The sequence below is a fragment of the Varanus komodoensis genome, unplaced genomic scaffold (genome assembly GCF_004798865.1).
Source record: "Varanus komodoensis strain SLA01 unplaced genomic scaffold, ASM479886v1 scaffold1, whole genome shotgun sequence".
Classification (NCBI taxonomy): Eukaryota; Metazoa; Chordata; class Lepidosauria; order Squamata; family Varanidae; genus Varanus; species Varanus komodoensis.
In genome coordinates, this window is record NW_025335268.1 from 121,244,224 (window position 1) to 121,263,908 (window position 19,685).

The 19,685-nt window shown below is 46.4% G+C and overlaps 1 protein-coding gene across 4 annotated transcripts in view; it reads right to left on the reverse strand.

The window, feature by feature from the left end:
* Positions 1-19,685, reverse strand: part of AMPD2 (adenosine monophosphate deaminase 2) — a 52,123-nt gene that overhangs the window by 19,019 nt on the left and 13,419 nt on the right. For 2 of the 4 annotated variants that reach the window (XM_044443334.1, XM_044443363.1), the window contains exons 2-4: positions 6,676-6,806; positions 2,700-2,830; positions 1,386-1,454 (exon numbers count right to left, since the gene is read on the reverse strand). In XM_044443334.1, coding sequence (XP_044299269.1) covers positions 1,386-1,454; positions 2,700-2,830; positions 6,676-6,806 — 331 coding nt within the window. Of the gene's footprint in view, positions 1-1,385; positions 1,455-2,699; positions 2,831-6,675; positions 6,807-19,685 lie in introns of those variants that run through there. The other 2 variants (XM_044443344.1, XM_044443355.1) reach the window with 2 other exon arrangements.

Genomic DNA, 19,685 nt, shown 5'->3' on the forward strand with positions numbered 1-19,685 from the left:
GGCCTCCCTCTCCCCAAAAGGGAACAGCCCTGGACTATGGGTAGTGGGGAGCATTCCTAGCAGGAAAATGACTCCTCAGCCTCAGGAGGGGAGAGTATTTTGATACTTTACAGCTTTACTCGATGGCTTCACTGGCCCATCCTATCCTGAGTAAACAATTACTTGGCCAAGATGTATAGAGCCAAAATGCCCAGAGCAACCATTTGTGCTGGCTATACAAAGGAAGTGGTTTCCAAATGATCCTGAAAACAATGTCAAGGATCCTGTCTGGCTGAGTGGCTGGTTAATTATGTTCCAAGGTTCTCAGCCAGCTGACACACAGAAAACAAGTAGGGGAGTGCGGGAAGAAATATAAACGCAGAGGCAAGAGACTGGCTCCTTCACCGTGTCTGCCATGAAAAGAACAAAAAAGACAGAAGGGAAATGGAGCTCAGAGCAAAAGATCAAGGGAAGGTGACCAGCCGTGAAAAGTGAGGAATTCTTGATTCAACACTGTCCAAACACTGTGGACCCAGGAGGACACAAATCAAGCATACTTTCATCTGAACTGGTTGCCACAAGCTAAGAAATCAGGGCTTCTCGTCTCCTAAATGCAAGCAGCCCATTACACTAAGTCATGGTGCAGGTCACCGAAATCTCATTTGCTGTTATACCTGAATCCATCCCCCAAAACAGTACACGGCCTGTTGTGATATCCAAAACCAAAACTACGGCTTAGCCCTGCTTTCTTTGTTTCTGCCGCTGTCCATCCTGAAACAGAGACACCTAACAAGAGCAGCGTGAAAACGAAGGCACTCTGAAGGCTGGCAAAATGGGCAGAGGAGCACTAAACTAGAACGAAGAAAAGAATCCATGGCTGGCTTGTCTTAAATTCAGTTAAAGCCAGAACAACAAACCACAGCTCATGGCTTAACTTTATGTGTGAATATAACCACTGTCTTGTTATCAGAAGGGTTTGCCAAACTGATGTACACACCCATGCATGCACACCAAAATGGCAGCTAACTTTGGCCTTTTCTTTCCGGAGACATCTCCATTCTGACATGCCAGTCTTTCCTTCGGAGAGCAAGTTCATTTTGGTTGGTTACCACACTTCCACTCTGATGTCCAATTCCAGGCCTGTATTCTATGTGCTTGCACCTCGTCCTTTAATCACTGCAGAACCGATTTGTCTTAGCAGTGTTTGCATTTAATTCACTGACCACGAGGCCAGTGGTCGTACCTTTGCAAGCGGGTTGCTCCACCTGCACATGGACCAAACTGTGCAAAGACAGCATCACTCCCTTTGGCCTGCCAAGCTGGGACAGGGTGAGGATTCGGCCAGTGGGGTGCTCCCGCAACCACCCCTGAGTCAAGGGCAGAGTGAATTAATGCTAGGCACTCACTGTAAGTCAGCAGCACTGTCAATTTTCAGGAAGTCCTGTTTGGCTCTGAGTAAAATGTCGGGTTCTAGTCTGAGGACAAATGGGAAGTGGAGGCCAAGACCAAGATAGGGACAGACAGACAGACACAGTGAGATTGAGAGAGAGAGAGAGAGAGAGAGAGAGAGAGGGATGAGGAAATGGTAGAGGAAGAGGATGAGGAGAAAAAGAAAACACTAGCATTAATGTAGAAACCAACACCAGAAATGGCAGACACTATACAGCAATATTCACCCACAATGGAATCCAAAAGAGAATGAATGCAAGAGGCCTGGATCAGACATCATGGCCAAATCCTGGCTTGGCCACCAGGAAAGTGCTTCTGGTTTCCCTTCTCCCCTTGCACAAACCAATTTCCTTTTTCATGTGCTTTAAAGTAAATACTTGACCGCCATAGTTTGCTCCCCAAACTGGAACCAAATGATACAATTTGAAGTAAGGTTCTGGCTATGGAAGCAAACAGCGCGAGATAGCATAATTTGCTTGATTCATGGCAAGCTATTCCATAGGAACCATAGCTTGTCATGAATCAGGAAGCAGAGGATAAGGAAGCTGAGGATCCAGGGCATACAAGAGGAGAAGGGAGCAAATGACTGAAGCGTGTGGTATCTGAACAGGGCCATTATTTTTCCACATTGTTTCCCTCTTCCAGTTCTGGTCTCTAAAGTAGTACAGACAATTATGACTGGAGAAAATCCAGATGTCTTCTATGCCTCGTGGTAAGGTAGCTAATCAAAAACAAATCCCAACTGTGAAAACCTGAGGGTATCCAAGACACACTCTGTGTAGGAAGTACATAGGCACCTTTCTCTCTCTCTCTCTCTCTCACACACACACACACACACGTGCGCGCACACACACAGGCAAGCCAGTGGCATAGGGTAATTTTTAGCTCAGCTGTAAACAATATTGTGGTTTCGCTTGCACTAATTGCTACCATTCTTGTAAAGCAGCAGCAGCAACCAAAATGCCCTGGATGTCTCCTTCCTCTACCTTGTTCCCAGGATCCATTGGTCCATTCCAGGTTGTCACTATGAAAGGGTTGCATCCAATGTTAATCCTACTTAGAGGAGACCCACTGAAATGAATGGGAGTTAAGTTAAAGTAACATCGGATTCCCAGGTTCTCATGGATTCCTATTTGTTTTTTTGTTTTTTTTGCCCTCTGTCCTAGTGCTCTTATTCACCCATTGTCTTTGTTCTCAAAGGCTCCCTCCCACTCTTGGAAGCATCGATAAGAGTCAGGTCAGGAGAAGGCCAAGGAACGCCTGCAACTTACTTCACATCCTGACTGATCTGTCGCTCCAGACGCTGGCGCCGCTCCTCCAGTTGTTCAATGGGACTGTCTTCAGGGAATTCATAGGGGGCACTGCGCATTTCGCTCTCCGCCAATGAACGGGAGAACAGCTCCTGTGGGGCATAGGAGGACAGGTGTGCACTTGCATGTGTGATACGGAGAAAAAAGCGAAGCTTCCCACACATCAGATTCTTGATCATCAGCACAAGCCAGGTTGATTTACTTGTTGCATTTAGTTTTGCCCTTCCTTCAACAAGCCGAAATATGTGATCCTCTTCCTTCCCATTTTATCCTCACAACAACCCTGGGAGGTAGGTGAGGCTGAGAGTCAATCACTGACCCAAAGGCACCCAGGTGGCTTCATGGTTAAGTGAGGACTAGAGCCCACATCCCCCTAATCCCAGTTCAATCCTTTAACTATATCGTGGCCAGCTGAGGAGTCAGCGGAACCTGCCACAGAGACCTGCTGAGGTTGGAATCTCGCAGTCGCGTCAATGAAAATACTGCAACTGGGCAGGTTAAGGAGACAGGATCTGTTGCAGAGGAAGGCAACTTGCAACTTCCAGATGTTTTGGCCTACAGCTCCTAGGAAGCCTCACCAGGGGCTATGCTGGCATTGGTGGATAGGTGGCAAGAGTGGATAGCCTGAGTTGCAGACTAAAACATCTGGAGGGCTACAAGTTGCACACCCCTGATCTATACCATGCTTCTTTTTTTCAGGATGGCAGGATGTGGTGGTTGGACTGCGGACCCAGGGATATCTCACTGGATGATTGTGGGACTCATTCACACCCAGACTAACCTACGTTACAGGGTTGCTGTAGTGAGGATAACTTGAGGTGGAAGAGGTCTACATAAGCACTTGGGGTTTCTTGCAAGAGAAAAGGGGTGTGATAGAAAAGCAATCGCATCACAACAACTGCCAGTTCAGCGACTCAGAATGGTTCCAGCAGCTTTGTCAGTCAATGCCACTTCCATGGGTTTCACATTGCCCAGGTTACCCAAAGGCACATTAATGATTAACAGGGCACCCTGCAGCAGGGTTCTGACACACCGATGTTTCAACATCATGCAACGGCAGCTGCTGTGCCATTAAACAGGCCCCATATGCCTCCTGTGACATCCAGCGAGAAGCTAGAGCTTCTGAGTTTCTTAGGCTTCAAAATCACCACCATCTTCATTCCCAACACTTTGATTCTCTGCTTAGGGTTGCTTTACACATTTGTTTCAGCATACTATATAAAGTGTCTGTAAGGCAGAGCTTAACCTTATGTCTCCCCACAGTGTTCCTGTGATGAATGCAAGTGCCCATTTATGCCCTGCAGATGTTATGGTAATACCTGAGCCCTGTAAAATGTATCCATTAAAATCACAACAATGTGTGAAGCGAGCTCCATTTACTGGCTGTCTGGGGGCAGATTTGATACTTCTATCAATTAATAAATAACTCAGTGAGGGAAACTCAATAGAGCCAGTGTGGTGTTGTGGTGAAGAGCATGGGACTGGGGCTCAGACGACCTGGGTTCGAGTCCCCGCTCAGCCATGGAGCCAACTGGGTGACTTTGGGCCAGTCACAGACTCTCAGCCCAACCTACCTCACAGGGTTGTTGCTGTGGGGATAAGATGGAGGAGGAGAATGATGTAAGCTGCCTTGAGCCCTTGGTAAGAAAAAGGCAGGATATAAATCGAAAAATAAATAAATAAACTACCAACTTGCTAACAGAAAGGAAGGCAGATGTAACATTTTCAGAATGGCAGAGATGCACTGACAGGAATTTTACTGCCTTAGTAAAAATTTTACACACTCATTTTAATATTGTAGCAACAAGCTCTACAAAGAGACAGGTTTGAAAATTCAATCTGAATTGGAGATAAACTGGCTGCTGCTGGCACCAATAGTCTAGCACCCATAGCATCACCGAAAATGCTCTCTCCCATCAAGTTCTCTGAGCAGTCTTGCAATTGTTCTGAGGATTTTTTGAAGATGTGGATGAGGTAAAAGATGAAATTTATGACATATAAGCATACACATACTGCCAGAAAAAAAAAATCCAAGCAAACACCACCAAAAATATAGTCCTGACAAGACAAGATCAAGTTGAGTTGCATAGATATGTAAGGAAAGTTACAAAGCTGGGTTCACATCCAACAGCAAAGGGCCTGCTATACTATTCTTAATAGTGATTATGTCTGCCTTCATTCACAAATCATTCATTCACTTTGCTTTCATTCCCAGATCCAAAGTAGAGGGCCATTGAGGCATCAAGATGGAGCAGTTTACTATCTCCGATCAAACCCTAGTAGTGCCAGCATGCGTGAAAGGCACTAATTGAATGAGTGCAGGAAAAACCTTTTGCTGTGTATGTTTCCCTGCTGTGGCTAACAGCATCTTCAGGAACTGGCAACATCCACACACAAATTTGACCTGGAAACTGATTTCCTCCAATAAATCAAAGAAGCAAACCAATTACTTAACCTGCCAGTTGCAGGTGGAGGGAAACATTTTCAATTAATATACTTTGGACCTGATTCCTGAAACCCTGCCTATGGTAACAATGCATCTTGAAAAGTAACTACTGGAAGAAAGCCAAATATTTATGCACATGGTTATCATAATGGAAGCACCTCTCCTATATATGCTTCGAAGGCAACAACATTAGGGTTGGTGGGGCACAGTGGGACAACTCAGCACTGACCCACAAACTACTGAGTCAAAATCATTTACATCTTTCCTACTGAGGAACACCCCCTAGCTCTTCAAGGGCTCTTCCAGAAATGAAATCTGACCAAAGCATTCTCATAATTGCTTTCTTTGAGCAGGACTCAGCTCAAACTTTAGCAGAAGATGGTCTGCATGTTGCTGCGACAGCTGCTTGAATTAGGCAGCTTGGAACTTTTGAGTTTGGAGCATAACAAGGTGAAAACTTGAGAGATTCTCCCCATCTCCACTGCTCTTATTTTCAGGTCTCTGACAATGCTGTCTATCACTGATGAGTCCATCATTCACACATTCAAATATCATCCTGAGGATGCTTTTCCAAATACACAGAAAACATTCTAATAGCTCCCGAAACTATTCCTGAGAGCCCTTACTAGATATCTGCACAAAGGGGTCCAACTCTGCCTGGCTTTCAGGACAGACCTAAACTAACAGAAGTGTTCAGCTTAGACATAGCCTAAGCTTGGAATAGCCACAATAACCTCAACAGAATCCTAGAACTGAATAGGGAACTTTGCTCACTGTGGAACCTGGCACACCCACCATGGTGGGCCAATCATCTCAGTTGAAGCTGCAAGCACTTCTTAGCATACCCGGACTTTACACCATGGATAACATGTGAGACTGTGGAATCTGCATAGCAGCACTTTTTGAGGCCTCAGCTGCATGGAGGCACTAAAGCAATAAAGCAACCTGAGCCTCTGTAAAATGCCCCAAAGCGATGCCATTAAAAGCATCTCCAGTAGCACCTCCCAAACACTGCGTTGAATCTAAAGCTCCCCTTCCAGTTATGCAGAAGAACTTCAATCCAACAGAGGTGCCCACAACTGAAACGAGAAAAGATAATTATTATCAATTTCCCCTTCCCCTTGCACAAAGTGCCACACTGTGGAAGAGGGTTGGCCACAACCATCCAGAGCAGGATTTTGTGGGACCTAAGAACAATCCATTGCATAAGCAGAACTATCCTTCACACATCTCCCAATCTTGTCCATTCTCTCCAATAATAAAGGGTGCATATTTTATTTCCCTCTGGCTAGAGCATTACATGCAGTGCTCTGCTTTCATGAAGCACTTCTGAGAAACAGGGCTACACACTGGCCTTGTTTGTTATAAGAGCAACCAAAGGAAAATAGAAACCCAGGGTCATCAGGCATCCGATCTGATGTGGCGCCTCTCATAGGCCTTGTTCCAAGGTTATTGCGTGCAAAAGACACAAGAAGGAAGCAGAAAAGCTACCTCGGCAATCTCTTTGTACTTGCCATCCATGGAGGTGCGCAGGTCAACCGGGAAATGTTTCAGGCAGTGAGAAGGCCCTGGAAGGGAACGTGCAGGCTGCAGCTGGCGGGACCGTGGACCTCCGTGGATCTCTGGAAATACAGAGAAGAACTGTAAGAGGGACACATGAAAGGCTTGACGTGCAAGCTAGCAGGCTTTACCAGGATCGTATGACAGGAGAATAAAAGTGCTAAAGGTGCAGCCTACACAATAAATCTGTCAGGATCCAAAATGAGATGGACTGGAACAAAGTCTTGATTTCCTAGACCCCTCTGCAGAAATCTTTGCAATTTAGCAGGTACCTGTCACTTCATTCAACAATTGCTAAAGAGCTGGCTTTATCAACACTTGCTGCCTTCTTGGTCTTCCTCATGCATTTGATGGAAGCTGGCTGTTTCCTACTCATGCCACAATTTAGGTCAGTCTAACAGTAAGACTCTGTTAATTGGGCTGAAAGATCTCAGCTGCATTCCCGTGAGAATTTCAACCCTCCTTAAAGAGTTTGGGAACACTGTTAGTGGTTACCTGCGATCTTCTTTGAGTTGTCAGGGGTCTGTGCATAAAAGGAAGAGGCTTAGAACTGCCCCCTTGCCTTTGTATTCATGTTCTAATTAGCTTTCAGGCTTCTGAGTTTCTAGATCCTAATCTGGGCCCTGTCCTATTGGAAGACCTGTGCTTCAGTAACATAAAGGGTAAGTTTACATATTGTTCTGTTATTTTTGCCTGAAGCATTGTTCCAAAGGCTCTAACCCTTGTATACCCTTTTATCCCATTCCCTTAAGTAAATAAATTTCACCTCTACCTTCTAGAACTGTTTCTTCCAAGTACACCTCAGTACTAAATTCAGAGCCTTCTGCTTAGCAAACTGGTACTGCATAAAATTTCAGGCTTAGGACTTGAAATAAAGGATGCCAACTGGATCCTGATTTCTGCAGAGATCGGGGTCCAAACTGGCTCAAGCTGAGGTGCATAGAAGGGGAAGTGGTACACTTCCTGGATCACTGTTTGTTCCCTACCCACACCCTTTCATGCAACATATGGGAAACCCCACATGAAGCATGCTGGGGTTTCTATTTGGGGACTTCATCAATACCTGAGCTAAATACACCAGTTACAGTCAGAGGCCACATTAAAAATAGAGGGAAACTGCTTCCAAGCACAACCTACACTCATCCTGAACAACCTATTCAGCCACCCACAAGGTCCACCTCAAAAGGCCAAGTGAGCCCCACCTTGAAATTAGCAGCTGTTGGTCTATGTCACAGATCCTCCGGATCTAGTCTCTTGCAAATGTCCAAGAACATCCTTGGATATTTCAGATATTTGCTGGTATAGCTACTTCGACATCAGAGTCAAAGACCAAGTCCTGTGGGTTTTATTCAGCCACCATGCCACTGCAGAATTGCTTCCAGAAAGCGTTTTTCATGTTAAGTCTTTCACCTGGTTAATATATGATTGTGTACTTTGTCATCAGTATCCACCATTCCCATAAGAGGTGAGACAGAAAGCAAAGCCATACTACCAGCTCTACTAAAAGTTCATGTGCTTTCTCCTGCTGCTTAGCAGAGGTGTTATTAGACAGTGCCTGAATCTCTGGGAAGCCAGCTGCCCCACCATCCGACTATCCATGGGCACCTGATGGAATAAAAATACAGGTGCCCTGATTATCTCCGTTGCATCTTATGCCTCCTGAATCACCTGGCTTTGTGACCACTTGTGCTTCACTTCCTGCTGCCCCATTGAATCTTTCTGCCTGACATTTTTGCTGAAATCAGATGCCCTCCTCAGTGTCTCAGAAGTGAATCCAGCTCTCAGAGCCAAAAGAGGATGTTACTGATTTGAGGATGAGACCATACATTAGATGAGTGACAATCCATTATCATCTGGCATCAACATTTATTCAAGTATTCATGACATTCATAAGCCTGACACATTGTTGATAGCACTTCCCTATGTTACAGATGGAAAACCCCAGTGCAGAGACACAAAGATTTACTGTTTTTACTACTACAAAAATATTTCAAGTTTAACAGAGACTTCTGGCAGGACAGGAACTGATCATCTGGGGAAGGGGCCTTCTTTTGGAACAGGTAGTGGAGAGCCCTATTTTATTCCCTGCTATACCCAGTCCTCAGGCAGAAGAACTGGGGAGAAAGACCTCTGCAGCTAAAATCATAGAGATACACTGCTGGTAAAAGGCTAGAGGGACCTGAGTCCCTCCCTATATGGCAGCTCTTCCTTATTTTTCACTGGCTTTAATAATCATCTCTTTCAAATTAGAGGCACTCAGAAAGGTAGCCCTTCCTCTCAAAGCTTTCATCTACAGGGACCAGAAGGCCTGCCCTGCTGCTGTCTAATGTGGAAATAATAACTGGCCTCCGGCTAAGAGATCAGTACCTTAGCTGGCTTCCGGAGAAACTGTAAGGGGAATAGCACATCCTTTGTTCTATTAAAAGGAACCTGGCAAATACGCCCTCTCTCCGGTTAGTGACAGCAAGCACCGCACATGGATCAGTCAGAACCTACGCTGAACTTCAGGCTTGCACTCACCAGAGAGGAACTGCTCAAAGTCCATTTCAGACCGTGACCGATTTCTGCTCTCAGGCCTAATGCGTTAATGAGAGCAACTGCTCACCGATCAGACCTTTCCTCCCCACTGCTGCTGCAACAGTACAGTCACTCCTAGTTCCCATGCAGGGCACGGGCACGGGGAGCAGGGGTTGCTGGAGAAATCAATAAAGCAACAACAACAGCAACCCAGTACTTTGTTTCCTGCTGGCCAAAATCTACCATGGAGAGGCCTCTCTGGAGCCACACAGGAATGTAAGGATGGCTTAGCTACCTACCTCCACACAGCACAGGGCAAAGCGTGTTGCGAAAACACAGAGTCAAAGGAGATGACTAGGCACCCTGCAGCTAAAGCTCAGGCCACCAGAACTGACATGACTGACCTCAACATTCCTAAAATAAAGCAAGGTAAACAATATGGACACCAAGGGAAGGGGAGTGAAGGAATGTGGATTTACTGGAGATGTTGTGAAAGCAGGTCAGAGATCTGAACGCTCTGTGGTCACGGTGTGGACGGTAGAAAGTCCTCTGCACTACATATCTGACTGTAGGCATACACACACACCACAAGCGCTGCTGTGGCCCCCCTTTCTCCAAAGCAGCCCTGTCGATTTAGCCAGAACTTCATCTCTGTTATCCTCAGGCTAAAGGAAAGCCAACACTAAGGTTGACACTTTCCCTGCTCATTACTGCCCAGCAGGCCTCCTTTAACAGCTCCTCACATGCAGAATTGAGAGGGTGAAGTGCTCATCATCACTGCAAACATACATGAGCAGAAACTGCACCTACTGCCTACCCTGCAGCTGCTAAAAGGCCTAAGAAGCCCATTAGAAAGAAGGGCAGCAATTCTACCCACAGCCTTGTTGAATCTGCTATGCTGACAATTAGAAACACTCTGAAAAGTAGCCAAGGTGCTAGAACTACCTGCCAGCTTGTTCAAATACTACACCAGATTTCATCTGCAAGTTCTCCTCTTTCTAACATCTGAACTATATGTAGTGCTGGAAACATCAAATAAAACAGCAATTAACTGATTTGGGTCCAGCATGTTATAAGGTGGCTCATATAAATGTTTAAGTTTCTAACTCTAAAGCCTGCATAACACAGTACAGAAAGATGTCAGCTGAACTCTAGTAACATGCAACTTGCAGCTACATACTCTGTCAGTAGGCAGAAGCTTGAGGCCCCATCGGTGAGGGTGTTCAAAGACAGGCTGGACATGCACATGGTGGGCATGTCGTCAGCGGAACCGGCTGGTGCTGGAGGTCAGACTAGATGGCCCGGGAGACCCCTTCTGACTCACTCTGTTTCTAGTCAGTCATGCCATAAGGCAACACCTTATGTTGTTGGGCAGAACATTCCTTCATTCAGTTATCTGTAAGCACACAAGAGCACTGGTTCTAAATGCTCAGAAACAAGGGGGGCTTCTGAATCTGGACTCCCAAGACTAAACCACCCACACACCACACCAGTAAGTTGATGTGCATCGCTGTGGGATCCAGCTGTGCTACACAGATAGATGAGTTCCATGTCTGCGTCACCATGAGGCATGAACTCAGGGCAATCATGGGCCAGGCACTCACTCCCCAACCCGTCCCACAGGGTTGCCATGAGGTTAAAATGCTGAGGAGGGGGAGATCCATGTATGCCACACAGAGCCCTTGGAGGAATGACGGGCTAAAAATAGCATGAAGAATTAAGCCACAGTCCCTGTATAGGCCCACTGCCCCATAAGCATTTTTCGCCCCCACTGCCTCATGCTGTTCTCCCTTCCTTCCTCTCTGTCATATGATACATTTTCTTCTTTGATGGCTTTATAAAAGGATTAGCCTAATTCATAGGGGATAACACTCTCAATGCTGCTAGCTGTGATTATCGCTTATTATTGCACTCATATCCCACCTTTTCCATGCCGCACAAAACCCAAGGCAGATGGCATGGCCCTTCACCTCTCCGTTTAATCTTCACAATAACCCTATGAGATTGGTTCAGCTCAGAGTCAGCAACTGGCCCAAAGTCAGCTGGGGAGCTTCCTAGTGGAGTGCAGACTAGAAGCTGGATCTCCCAGGTCCCAGTCCAACACTTTAACCACACTTGGCCAGCCTCCAAGATGAAAGACAGTATGCTTTTTAATACCAGTCCCTGAGTGGGAAGGAGGAAGGTTGATATTGTGCTCATGTGCTGTCGTGGGTGAACCATGGACATCTGGTTGTCTACTGTATGAAGGGAATGAGGAGCCAAATGGGACTTTGGAATGATTCCTCTTATGTAATTACAAAGATGATGTCAACTGGTACATCCATTCATGCAAATCCATGGCCAGTTTGCATAGCCCATTATAATGACCAAATCTGGCACTTCCTTGGTTGAATTCTACAAGGCCTCTCTATCATTACTGACATTCACTTTCAAGTGGCTACATCTATCTTTGCATCCAAACCAGTTATTTTCTCTAGCAGCTGGCCAGGGCCCAGCCCAGCCCAGCCCAATCTGACTGCAAACACTGGTGTCTCATCTCATACTTTCTGGCTGTGATTCAGAAAAAACTATGGCAAAAATCTATGTAGTACCAACAAGGTGAACAGAACATACAAGTTAGGGTGCAATCCTGTGCATGTGTACACAGAAAAAAGGGCCTATAACTACCAGCATTTCTTAGTCAGAAATGCCATTCGGAGCACTGTAGGGTTTTTTCCCTCAACACGCCTAGGACGGCATGCTCAGTTACTTCCCAAGGGGTGACAAGTGAAGATGCGGGGTGGGGGAAGAACTTGAATAGCACTGGAAGTACATGGAAGGTGGCCAACTAAAAACCTAGTGTTACCCTACAAATATCTCAGAAGCAAGACAAGATGCGGGTTGGTTACAAAAGAGGAACATTCCAGGTGATTTTACTTGGAAGAGAAGATTGCGGTACAAGGAGGATGTGAAGCTGCTGCGTCAAACCAATGGTCCTCCTAGCTAAATATTATCTACACCAGGGTGGGGTGCATGATTTGGATGGGGGCTGGTATCAGCGGATGTGGTTCTCCCTCTAGTGAGAGAGGGAAAGATTTTCACACATCTTTCAGCACAAGGGGAAGTGACTTGCCAAAGCTGAAGGGAAGAGTAGCACCAGCTCCAACAACTGGTGCCAGTGTCCCCGGCTTCACCCACCATGATGCTGTATCCATGGCACAGCGCCCAAAAGGATCTGGACAATGTTTCCCAGGGCCAGCCCAGTTCCCTGCCAGTGGCAGCTACACCGCCACTGTTGTGTTTGATCTGTAATTAGAGATAGCTGCAAAAATTCCTCCGGGGTGCAGGGGTTAGAAGTCAAGATTCAGGGTCAGACAAAGAGGTTTTGCTGCTTGAGGGAAGGACAAGATGGCACCGTCCATCTCCACACAAATGACGACGGACTGGCTGAGGAGCACAGGAGGAGGAGCAGGCACATCGTATGGCACATGTAACATCGTCTTCCTACAATTTGTTACTGCTGTTCCACAGCATCTGCTGGTCGAGGCACCTGCCTAAGGATACCGCTGGCCCTGTCAAGACTGGGGCAGAGGGCACCACCAGTGGGCCACGGTTCCCCACTCCTGGTCCACATTGACTAGCTGCAGCTCTCCAGGGCTTCAAATAGTAGTAACTGCTGGGAACAGAACCTGGGATCTTTTGCATGCAAAGCATACATGCTTCCCCCACTGAGTTACAACCCTTCCAGCTCACAATAGTGCCTGCTGGTCCCTTTAAACATCCCAAGGCAACAGGAAAGCAAACAGCTGCTGCAATTCCCAGACCACACCTCTGCCAGACTGTGCTGCATCTCACCTAAGGTAGCAAGCAGGATGCCAGCCGTACAGCAGAACAAGAAAAGGGCAAGGATGGATGAAAGGATGAGTGCAGGAAGAGGCCAGGAAGCTCAGTGGCTGAATCTTGACAGTGTCACACTCTTTGGAATGCTCTGGCTGCATCCAGTGCTGCTGCTCCTGCCTTGGAGTTTCTAAAAGGGCAAGTAGAATTTCCTGGTTGCCATCCAGCAACATATGTGTCTGCTGTCCATGAGACACGTGCTTTTCTTTCATATCCATCAGAATCTGATATGTTCCCATGATTACTTTCTCCCAGCCTAGTGTCCTTATAAATTGCATCAAAATTCTTAATTTCGGGTCTCAGCCAGCTGCCATTTAATTCACAGAATTTAGTAATTTCTGATTCTTCCCCAGAAGCAGCTGCATTGCAGCAGCTGTTAAGATATATTTTGTGTATGCAGATTTTTGGTGCCCATTCCTTCCAAATGAAATGTGTCATACAAAAGGAAGCCAGCCCCTACTGTCATTGTCAGCCTCCTTCTGAGCAACCCATTCCTGTCCATAGAGGTGGAGCCGCTTCTCCTACTAAATACTGAGTAAAGTTTTGCAAATGCTACAATTATCCTGTAAAGTGGGGTGATACAGGAGCAACTCATTTAATCATAGCCTATTCATAACCTGAGCTCACTGGAGACATGTCAGTTCTTTGTGGGCATAGCCAGGCCTTGTTGTGACCCAAAGTTACAATGATCAAAGAAGTGTCAACCCATCTTCTGGTACAGGCAGCCCAGGATCCTCTGCTGTCACATCTGATTTAGGCATATCTGTCCTTGATGCTCCTGAAGGCCTGCTTTCTGCCGCATCCCACATGCAGACAGAAGTGTTTTCTGGGGGCCCTGCTGCTCCTCTCCCATCCCCACTGAGGCAGGCACTGGCTAAAAACACAAACAAGCTTCGTTGTGCCTCGTTAATGACCCTCACATGCCTCCCTAATGGGCTGCCTGTGCTCCGTGCAAACAATCAATTCATTAGGAAAAACCAACAGGGCTGGGGAACAGCCAGGCCAATCGCAGGGGTGAGGCTTGGCAGCCCCATCAAAGTCAGCTTTTGCTCAGGAGGGTGCCAGCCAAGCACAGCTGCTCCTGTGGCTCCAAAAGCCTGGCTGGGGAACAGCACTGATGGTAGCATAGATTTCTCCTCTTGCCATCATGGGCTTCACAACAGGCCAACCTAAGCTCTGGCTTCAGGAACACGAGAAGCTTGCCTTACGTTGAGTCAGAAGCTGGGCCCATGTAGCCCAGTATTGCTGACACACCCTGGCAGGGATGGTTCCCGAGGGCTTCATTTCAGGAAAGCTTTTTTTCTTTCTCCATGGAGATACCAGGGATGGCATCTGGGACCTTCTGTGTCTTTCCCCCTTCTCAGCACCTTCAAAAGCTACCAGGGCACATCCATTCTAAGGCAAACCCACCGCCATGGAACAAAGCCCCTTGCAACATTGCAGGGCCATTTGATGGCTTCAGCACCCTGACCTGCTGTTCCCACACTCAGATAACTGTTGGAAGTGAAGTCAGTGTTCTTACATAGCTCCCCACGCTAGCTGCATCTATTGTGAAACTGCACTTGTCCTACAGCTGCATGGCACACTCTGGGCTTCACTTAGCCAAGCTTTTGCCACTTCTTAGAAGCTCCTCTAACTATGGATGCCACGGGATCAGGCACATGTCGATCTCACCCTTTGGGAAGTCCTGAGCAAACCCTGCACACAGATGCAGAAATAAGGTTATTTCAGATGCATACTGATGCCCAAGACTCATGGACACATATGCCTTTTTGTGATGGCTGCTTGGCAAGAGGTGGTTGGCTACTCCAGTCTGCCTTAAAGGACAGTGTTTCTCTTTGAGGGAAGCTATCCTTGGGGTTTTCCAATGTGAGGACAGGGGACAAGTAATTACGGCTAGTTTCTTAGTGGCTAAAAGGATTATTTTGAGAAACTGGAATGGTGGACATTCTTCTAGTATTCCATTATGTATCACAAAAATGTCTACTTTGGCATCAAGGAAAAAGGAGCATTCTATATATGTGGGAATCTTTCTTTGGGAAAGGGAAAAACGGACAAAATATCTTCCAGTATGATATTGGACACTCCCACAAACAGATGCCCTAAAGCATTAAATACAGAAATATTTAAAAGGTATACTAACAGATAGCCATCTTTTCTGTTTTATTTCTTTCATATACTATTGTGCAGAGTAAAAGTATATTGTAAATGAGAAATTACGTGTGTCTGTGACTGTCTATGAATACAATCAGCTAACAATGGTTTTGTTATTTGCATAGTCTCTCCTTTCTCACTGGAAGCCTCAGGCTACCACAATATTAGAGAATATAAAAGGTAAAAGCAGAAGGTTCTTGTAAGTATCAGCACATGAATTGGAACTGCTATTCTTGCAATATATCTGACATTAGGATAAAGTCCAAACTAGCTACAGAAGAAGCTACAGTGTTGCCTTGAAACACTTCCTCCAGCATCGGTGCAAGGATGGCAGACCCAGGTCCCCTTAAGTGATGAGCAACCACTTAGAGTAGCTGCCCCTTCCCTGATATAAAACTAAGACCTGCCCCAGCAGGAGAGGGTCTGGAAACCCCCCCACACAAACTCTGGAGGCAGAAGTTGCCAGTCCTTCACAGCAACTTTTGGGGTCCCACCTTCAGCAGCCATCTGAGCCTTCCTCAAGGAGTCTCACAAGCCCACCTCATGTTGAAGCCTCCAAACTGCCTGCCTCTTTGCCACAATATTGTCTCTCCAACCCACTAAAGAACAGAGGACTTTACAAAGCCTTCAAACAGCTTTTAATTCCGGTCTAATACAAGCAGCTGCAACTCAAATCCACCAGCCCCAGAGAGAAAAAGGGAGGGAAGAGAAGGAAGGAAGGAAGGAGAATTTCCAAACACTTACAGAGCTGGCAGGGTTAGGGCCTCACTAAGCCTCTCTCTTTTCCACCTGGAAACCAAGAAGCTAGCAGGCTATTCAAGGAGCATCCCATTGCCTTCCCTTTGAGCACAGAGCAAGGAGTCTCCGGGAGACTCTCGGAGCAGCAGTGAGCCTACCAGCAGGCTACTGAGGACTGCTCCGGCAGAGGTGCTCGCTGTCACTGCTGCCGCTGGTGTTTCACAGCCTCCTCTCTTTGCACTGCAGTCCCACAGGATTCCAGCTCCAGAGCCGGCTTGGGCTGTACCAAGCACAGCGACGTGGGGGGAGTGGGAGGAGACAAAAAATGCAGCCTTTTCAAGAGAGAGGCAGAGTCAGACAGGCGGGGAGCCATCTCCGGTGGCCAGGCAGCACTGCGAACTCAGAGTAAGGGGGAGTTAACCTCTGAAGTGCCAGCCACCGCTGCCGGCTGACTCTCTCCCTTCCATCTCTCCCTTTCTGAAAGGCAAGGACGAAGCTGTGCATACATCAGGGTTTCCAAAAGCACACAGCACCACATACTGGTTGCTTGCAACTCCCAAGGTGAGCCTCAGACAAAAGCATTCCTGACTGTTCAGTGTGTGCACGCACGCATGTAGGAATACACGCACCAAAGGCGCAGGAGGTTTGTTTTTTGCTGTGGAGGCCACCTGGCCTCCCCTACGCTTCATCAATAGTCAGTTTCGCAAATGTCATTTCTCAGTCCTGCCCAAATTAAAAACCCATCCTGGCTGGAATCCTCCTGGAGCAACCACTAAAATATTATCCTGCTCCTATTTGTACCAAATCCATCTGACTCTGTGGGCACCCAGCAATAACCATATGGCATCATTGCCTCCACCCTGCACAGCCTAACCAGACTCTTACAATTTTTAAGCATGGTGCGTGTTATGTTGATTCCAGGTTGGAACTGCATCAGTTCCAAGGTAGGCCTGGAAGAAACTGAGGCTGTGCTGTGTAGGGCCTGTTCTCAGTGTGAGGATGAAGGTGGTGATAGGTATTAGCCGAGGCTACCAGGGAGCTTTGTCTCCAAGGGCTTCAGCCACTGGTTAATTCAGAATAATGGCCTATGAGCAGCAGCTGTCTGTTTCTGCGCCCCCCCCCCCCGCCAACGTAATGGAAGTGCTTGCTCTGATTCTGCTGTCAACAGAGATGAAGGGCCTCAGGTGTGACAACTACGGGCATCTCATTCCCCAGTTCAGTCTCCAAGGAAAGCCTGCTGGCAGGGTTTGAAACCTTGCCCAGCCATCTCTCTCTTCCTTGACATCTGCAGAAGCATCCCATGACGCTCGCGTGCAGGCACAAGCACAGGCACTTGCCCAGGCCTGAGCAGCCTGGCCACAGCACTGCAGGTGCAGCTCCTGAGCCTGGAGGAAACCAGAGTTGGACCCCATTTTCAAGAGCTGCCTGAAAGCAAAGAGGCAGGGACACATGTAGCTCTATGGGAAGCAATGCTTCAGAAGCTAGCACCAAGACCAGAAATGGTGCACTTGGATGGAGAGACAGGGATGATATAATGAAACAAAAGACACCTCAAATCTCCACAGGCAAGCTCCTTTACGCCTCTTCTTTAACCCAGTGAAGTCAAATTCATTATGTTTTGAGGATAATTTACACCCTGTAAGCATACACTGAGGAACTGGCTGTGACCTACGGCCAAGGCCTTTGAAGCGATTGTATCCAATATTAGTCCTATGTAGAGTACACCCATTGAGATGAATGAGATCTGAGATGGTCCCAGCTAATTTAAGTCATATTCAACTTGGTGGGTATATTTACTATGGAACTAACCCTGCGTACTACCTATTGTCACCTGCACAAATGTCTTGACAAAAGCATCCTAGCCAAAACATTTTGTTAATGAAATACATGGACTAGAAACATACCTAATATTTATTACACATTTCCCCAGAATTTTAAATAATACTGATCTGTTCTGGGCTTTGCATGCAAATGGGGCATGAAAGTGATGAATGAAACATGAGACTATATTCACATAAGCCTTCCTTATACCCTCAGGGAAGACTGACAGGGGAGACATGATGCCAGTCTTCAAATATCTGAAAGGCTACGATGAAGATGGAGCAGGCCTATTCTATGTTGTTCCAGAGGGCAGAACTAGAATCAGTGAGTAGAAATTCCAGGGAATCAGGTTTCAACTAAACTTTAGGGGCAACTTCCTAACAGTGAGAGCTGTTCAGCAATTGGCTGAGTTCAGACAACATGATAACCCAGACTCAAGGACTGAGGGTGGGTTGATGTTGAACTGTGGGTTATTGTTCAAACATGAGTTATTGTATGTCTGAAATTATCAGAGATAACAAACCATGGTGAAAAACTGACAGTTCACAACCCAGCAAATAGCTATGGGTTCTTTTCATGGCTTCTTAATACAGCTAGTTTCAGACAACATAACAACCTGTGTTTCAACAACAACCCATAGCAATGGCAACCCACACAAAGCCTTTAACGATGGGTTATTGTGCTGTTTGAACCCAGTCACCATCTCAGAAGATGCTGGTTTTGCCTTGTGTTTTTACAGCCTTACCAGAAAAAGTTAGAAGCCTTGTAAGTTAGAAGCCTCTTACAACTGTTCCACAGAGATATATGCCAGAAGCACAAGGCCTTAAATGACTTTCTAAAATATTTATACATCAGATAAGAGAGACCCCAAAGTCCTTAAGTCCACCAAAGCAACTGTTCTTTCTCTCCCATTTCTGTACAAAGATAAATTTTTGCTTCATAACCACCAGAGAGTAAGATCAAAGGACACTACATGCCTTGCAGCTATTCTGAACCTTTCCTAACACATATTTACCAGACAAAGACCAAGCTAATTTCCCAAGACTGAAGAGCAATTTGAGCCTCTCTTGCTGTATTTGCACAATGTGTAAATGTTGTTAATGCAGGAGATACTATGGAAGTGCACACATTTAAATACATTCACACTTCAGATACAAGGAGGGAAAGCAAATTTAAAACCTCAGATTCAGAAACACCTTAAATGGAAGCCTAACTTGGCTGAGCTCGGACACTCTCCAACACACATCAAACTAATTCAAATAATTCAACAGTAGGCATGAACATAACATGCCACCTTTGTGCACCCAAGAAAAGGATGTTGAGATTCTTCTGCTAAAAGGGTTGTTTTGAAGCATACTTACCTATTTTTGCAAGTTTGGAAGTGGAGGCAAGGGGAGGGGAGAGAATATTTGTCCCCCAATGTGGGCACAGCCAGGCAATTGTTGGTTGCAAAGTCCTGTCCGACCCATCACGACCCCATGGACAACATTCCTCCAGGCCTTCCTGTCCTCCACCATCTCCCGGAGTCCACTTAAGCTCACACCAACTGCTTCAGTGACTCCATCTAGCCACCTCATCCTCTGCCGTCCCCTCCTCCTTTTGCCATCTATTGTTCCCAGCATTAGGCTCTTCTCCAGGGAGTCCTTCCTTCTCATTAGGTGGGCAAAGTATTTGAGTTTCATCTTCAGGATCTGGCCTTCTAAAGAGCAGTCAGGGTTGATCTCCTTCAGAACTGACCAGTTAATTCAAATCCTATACTATCAAAGTATACTGAGATTAGACTAAGATTCAAAGAAAACACTTTTTCACATAAAGGCTGCATGAGTCCAGTTAGG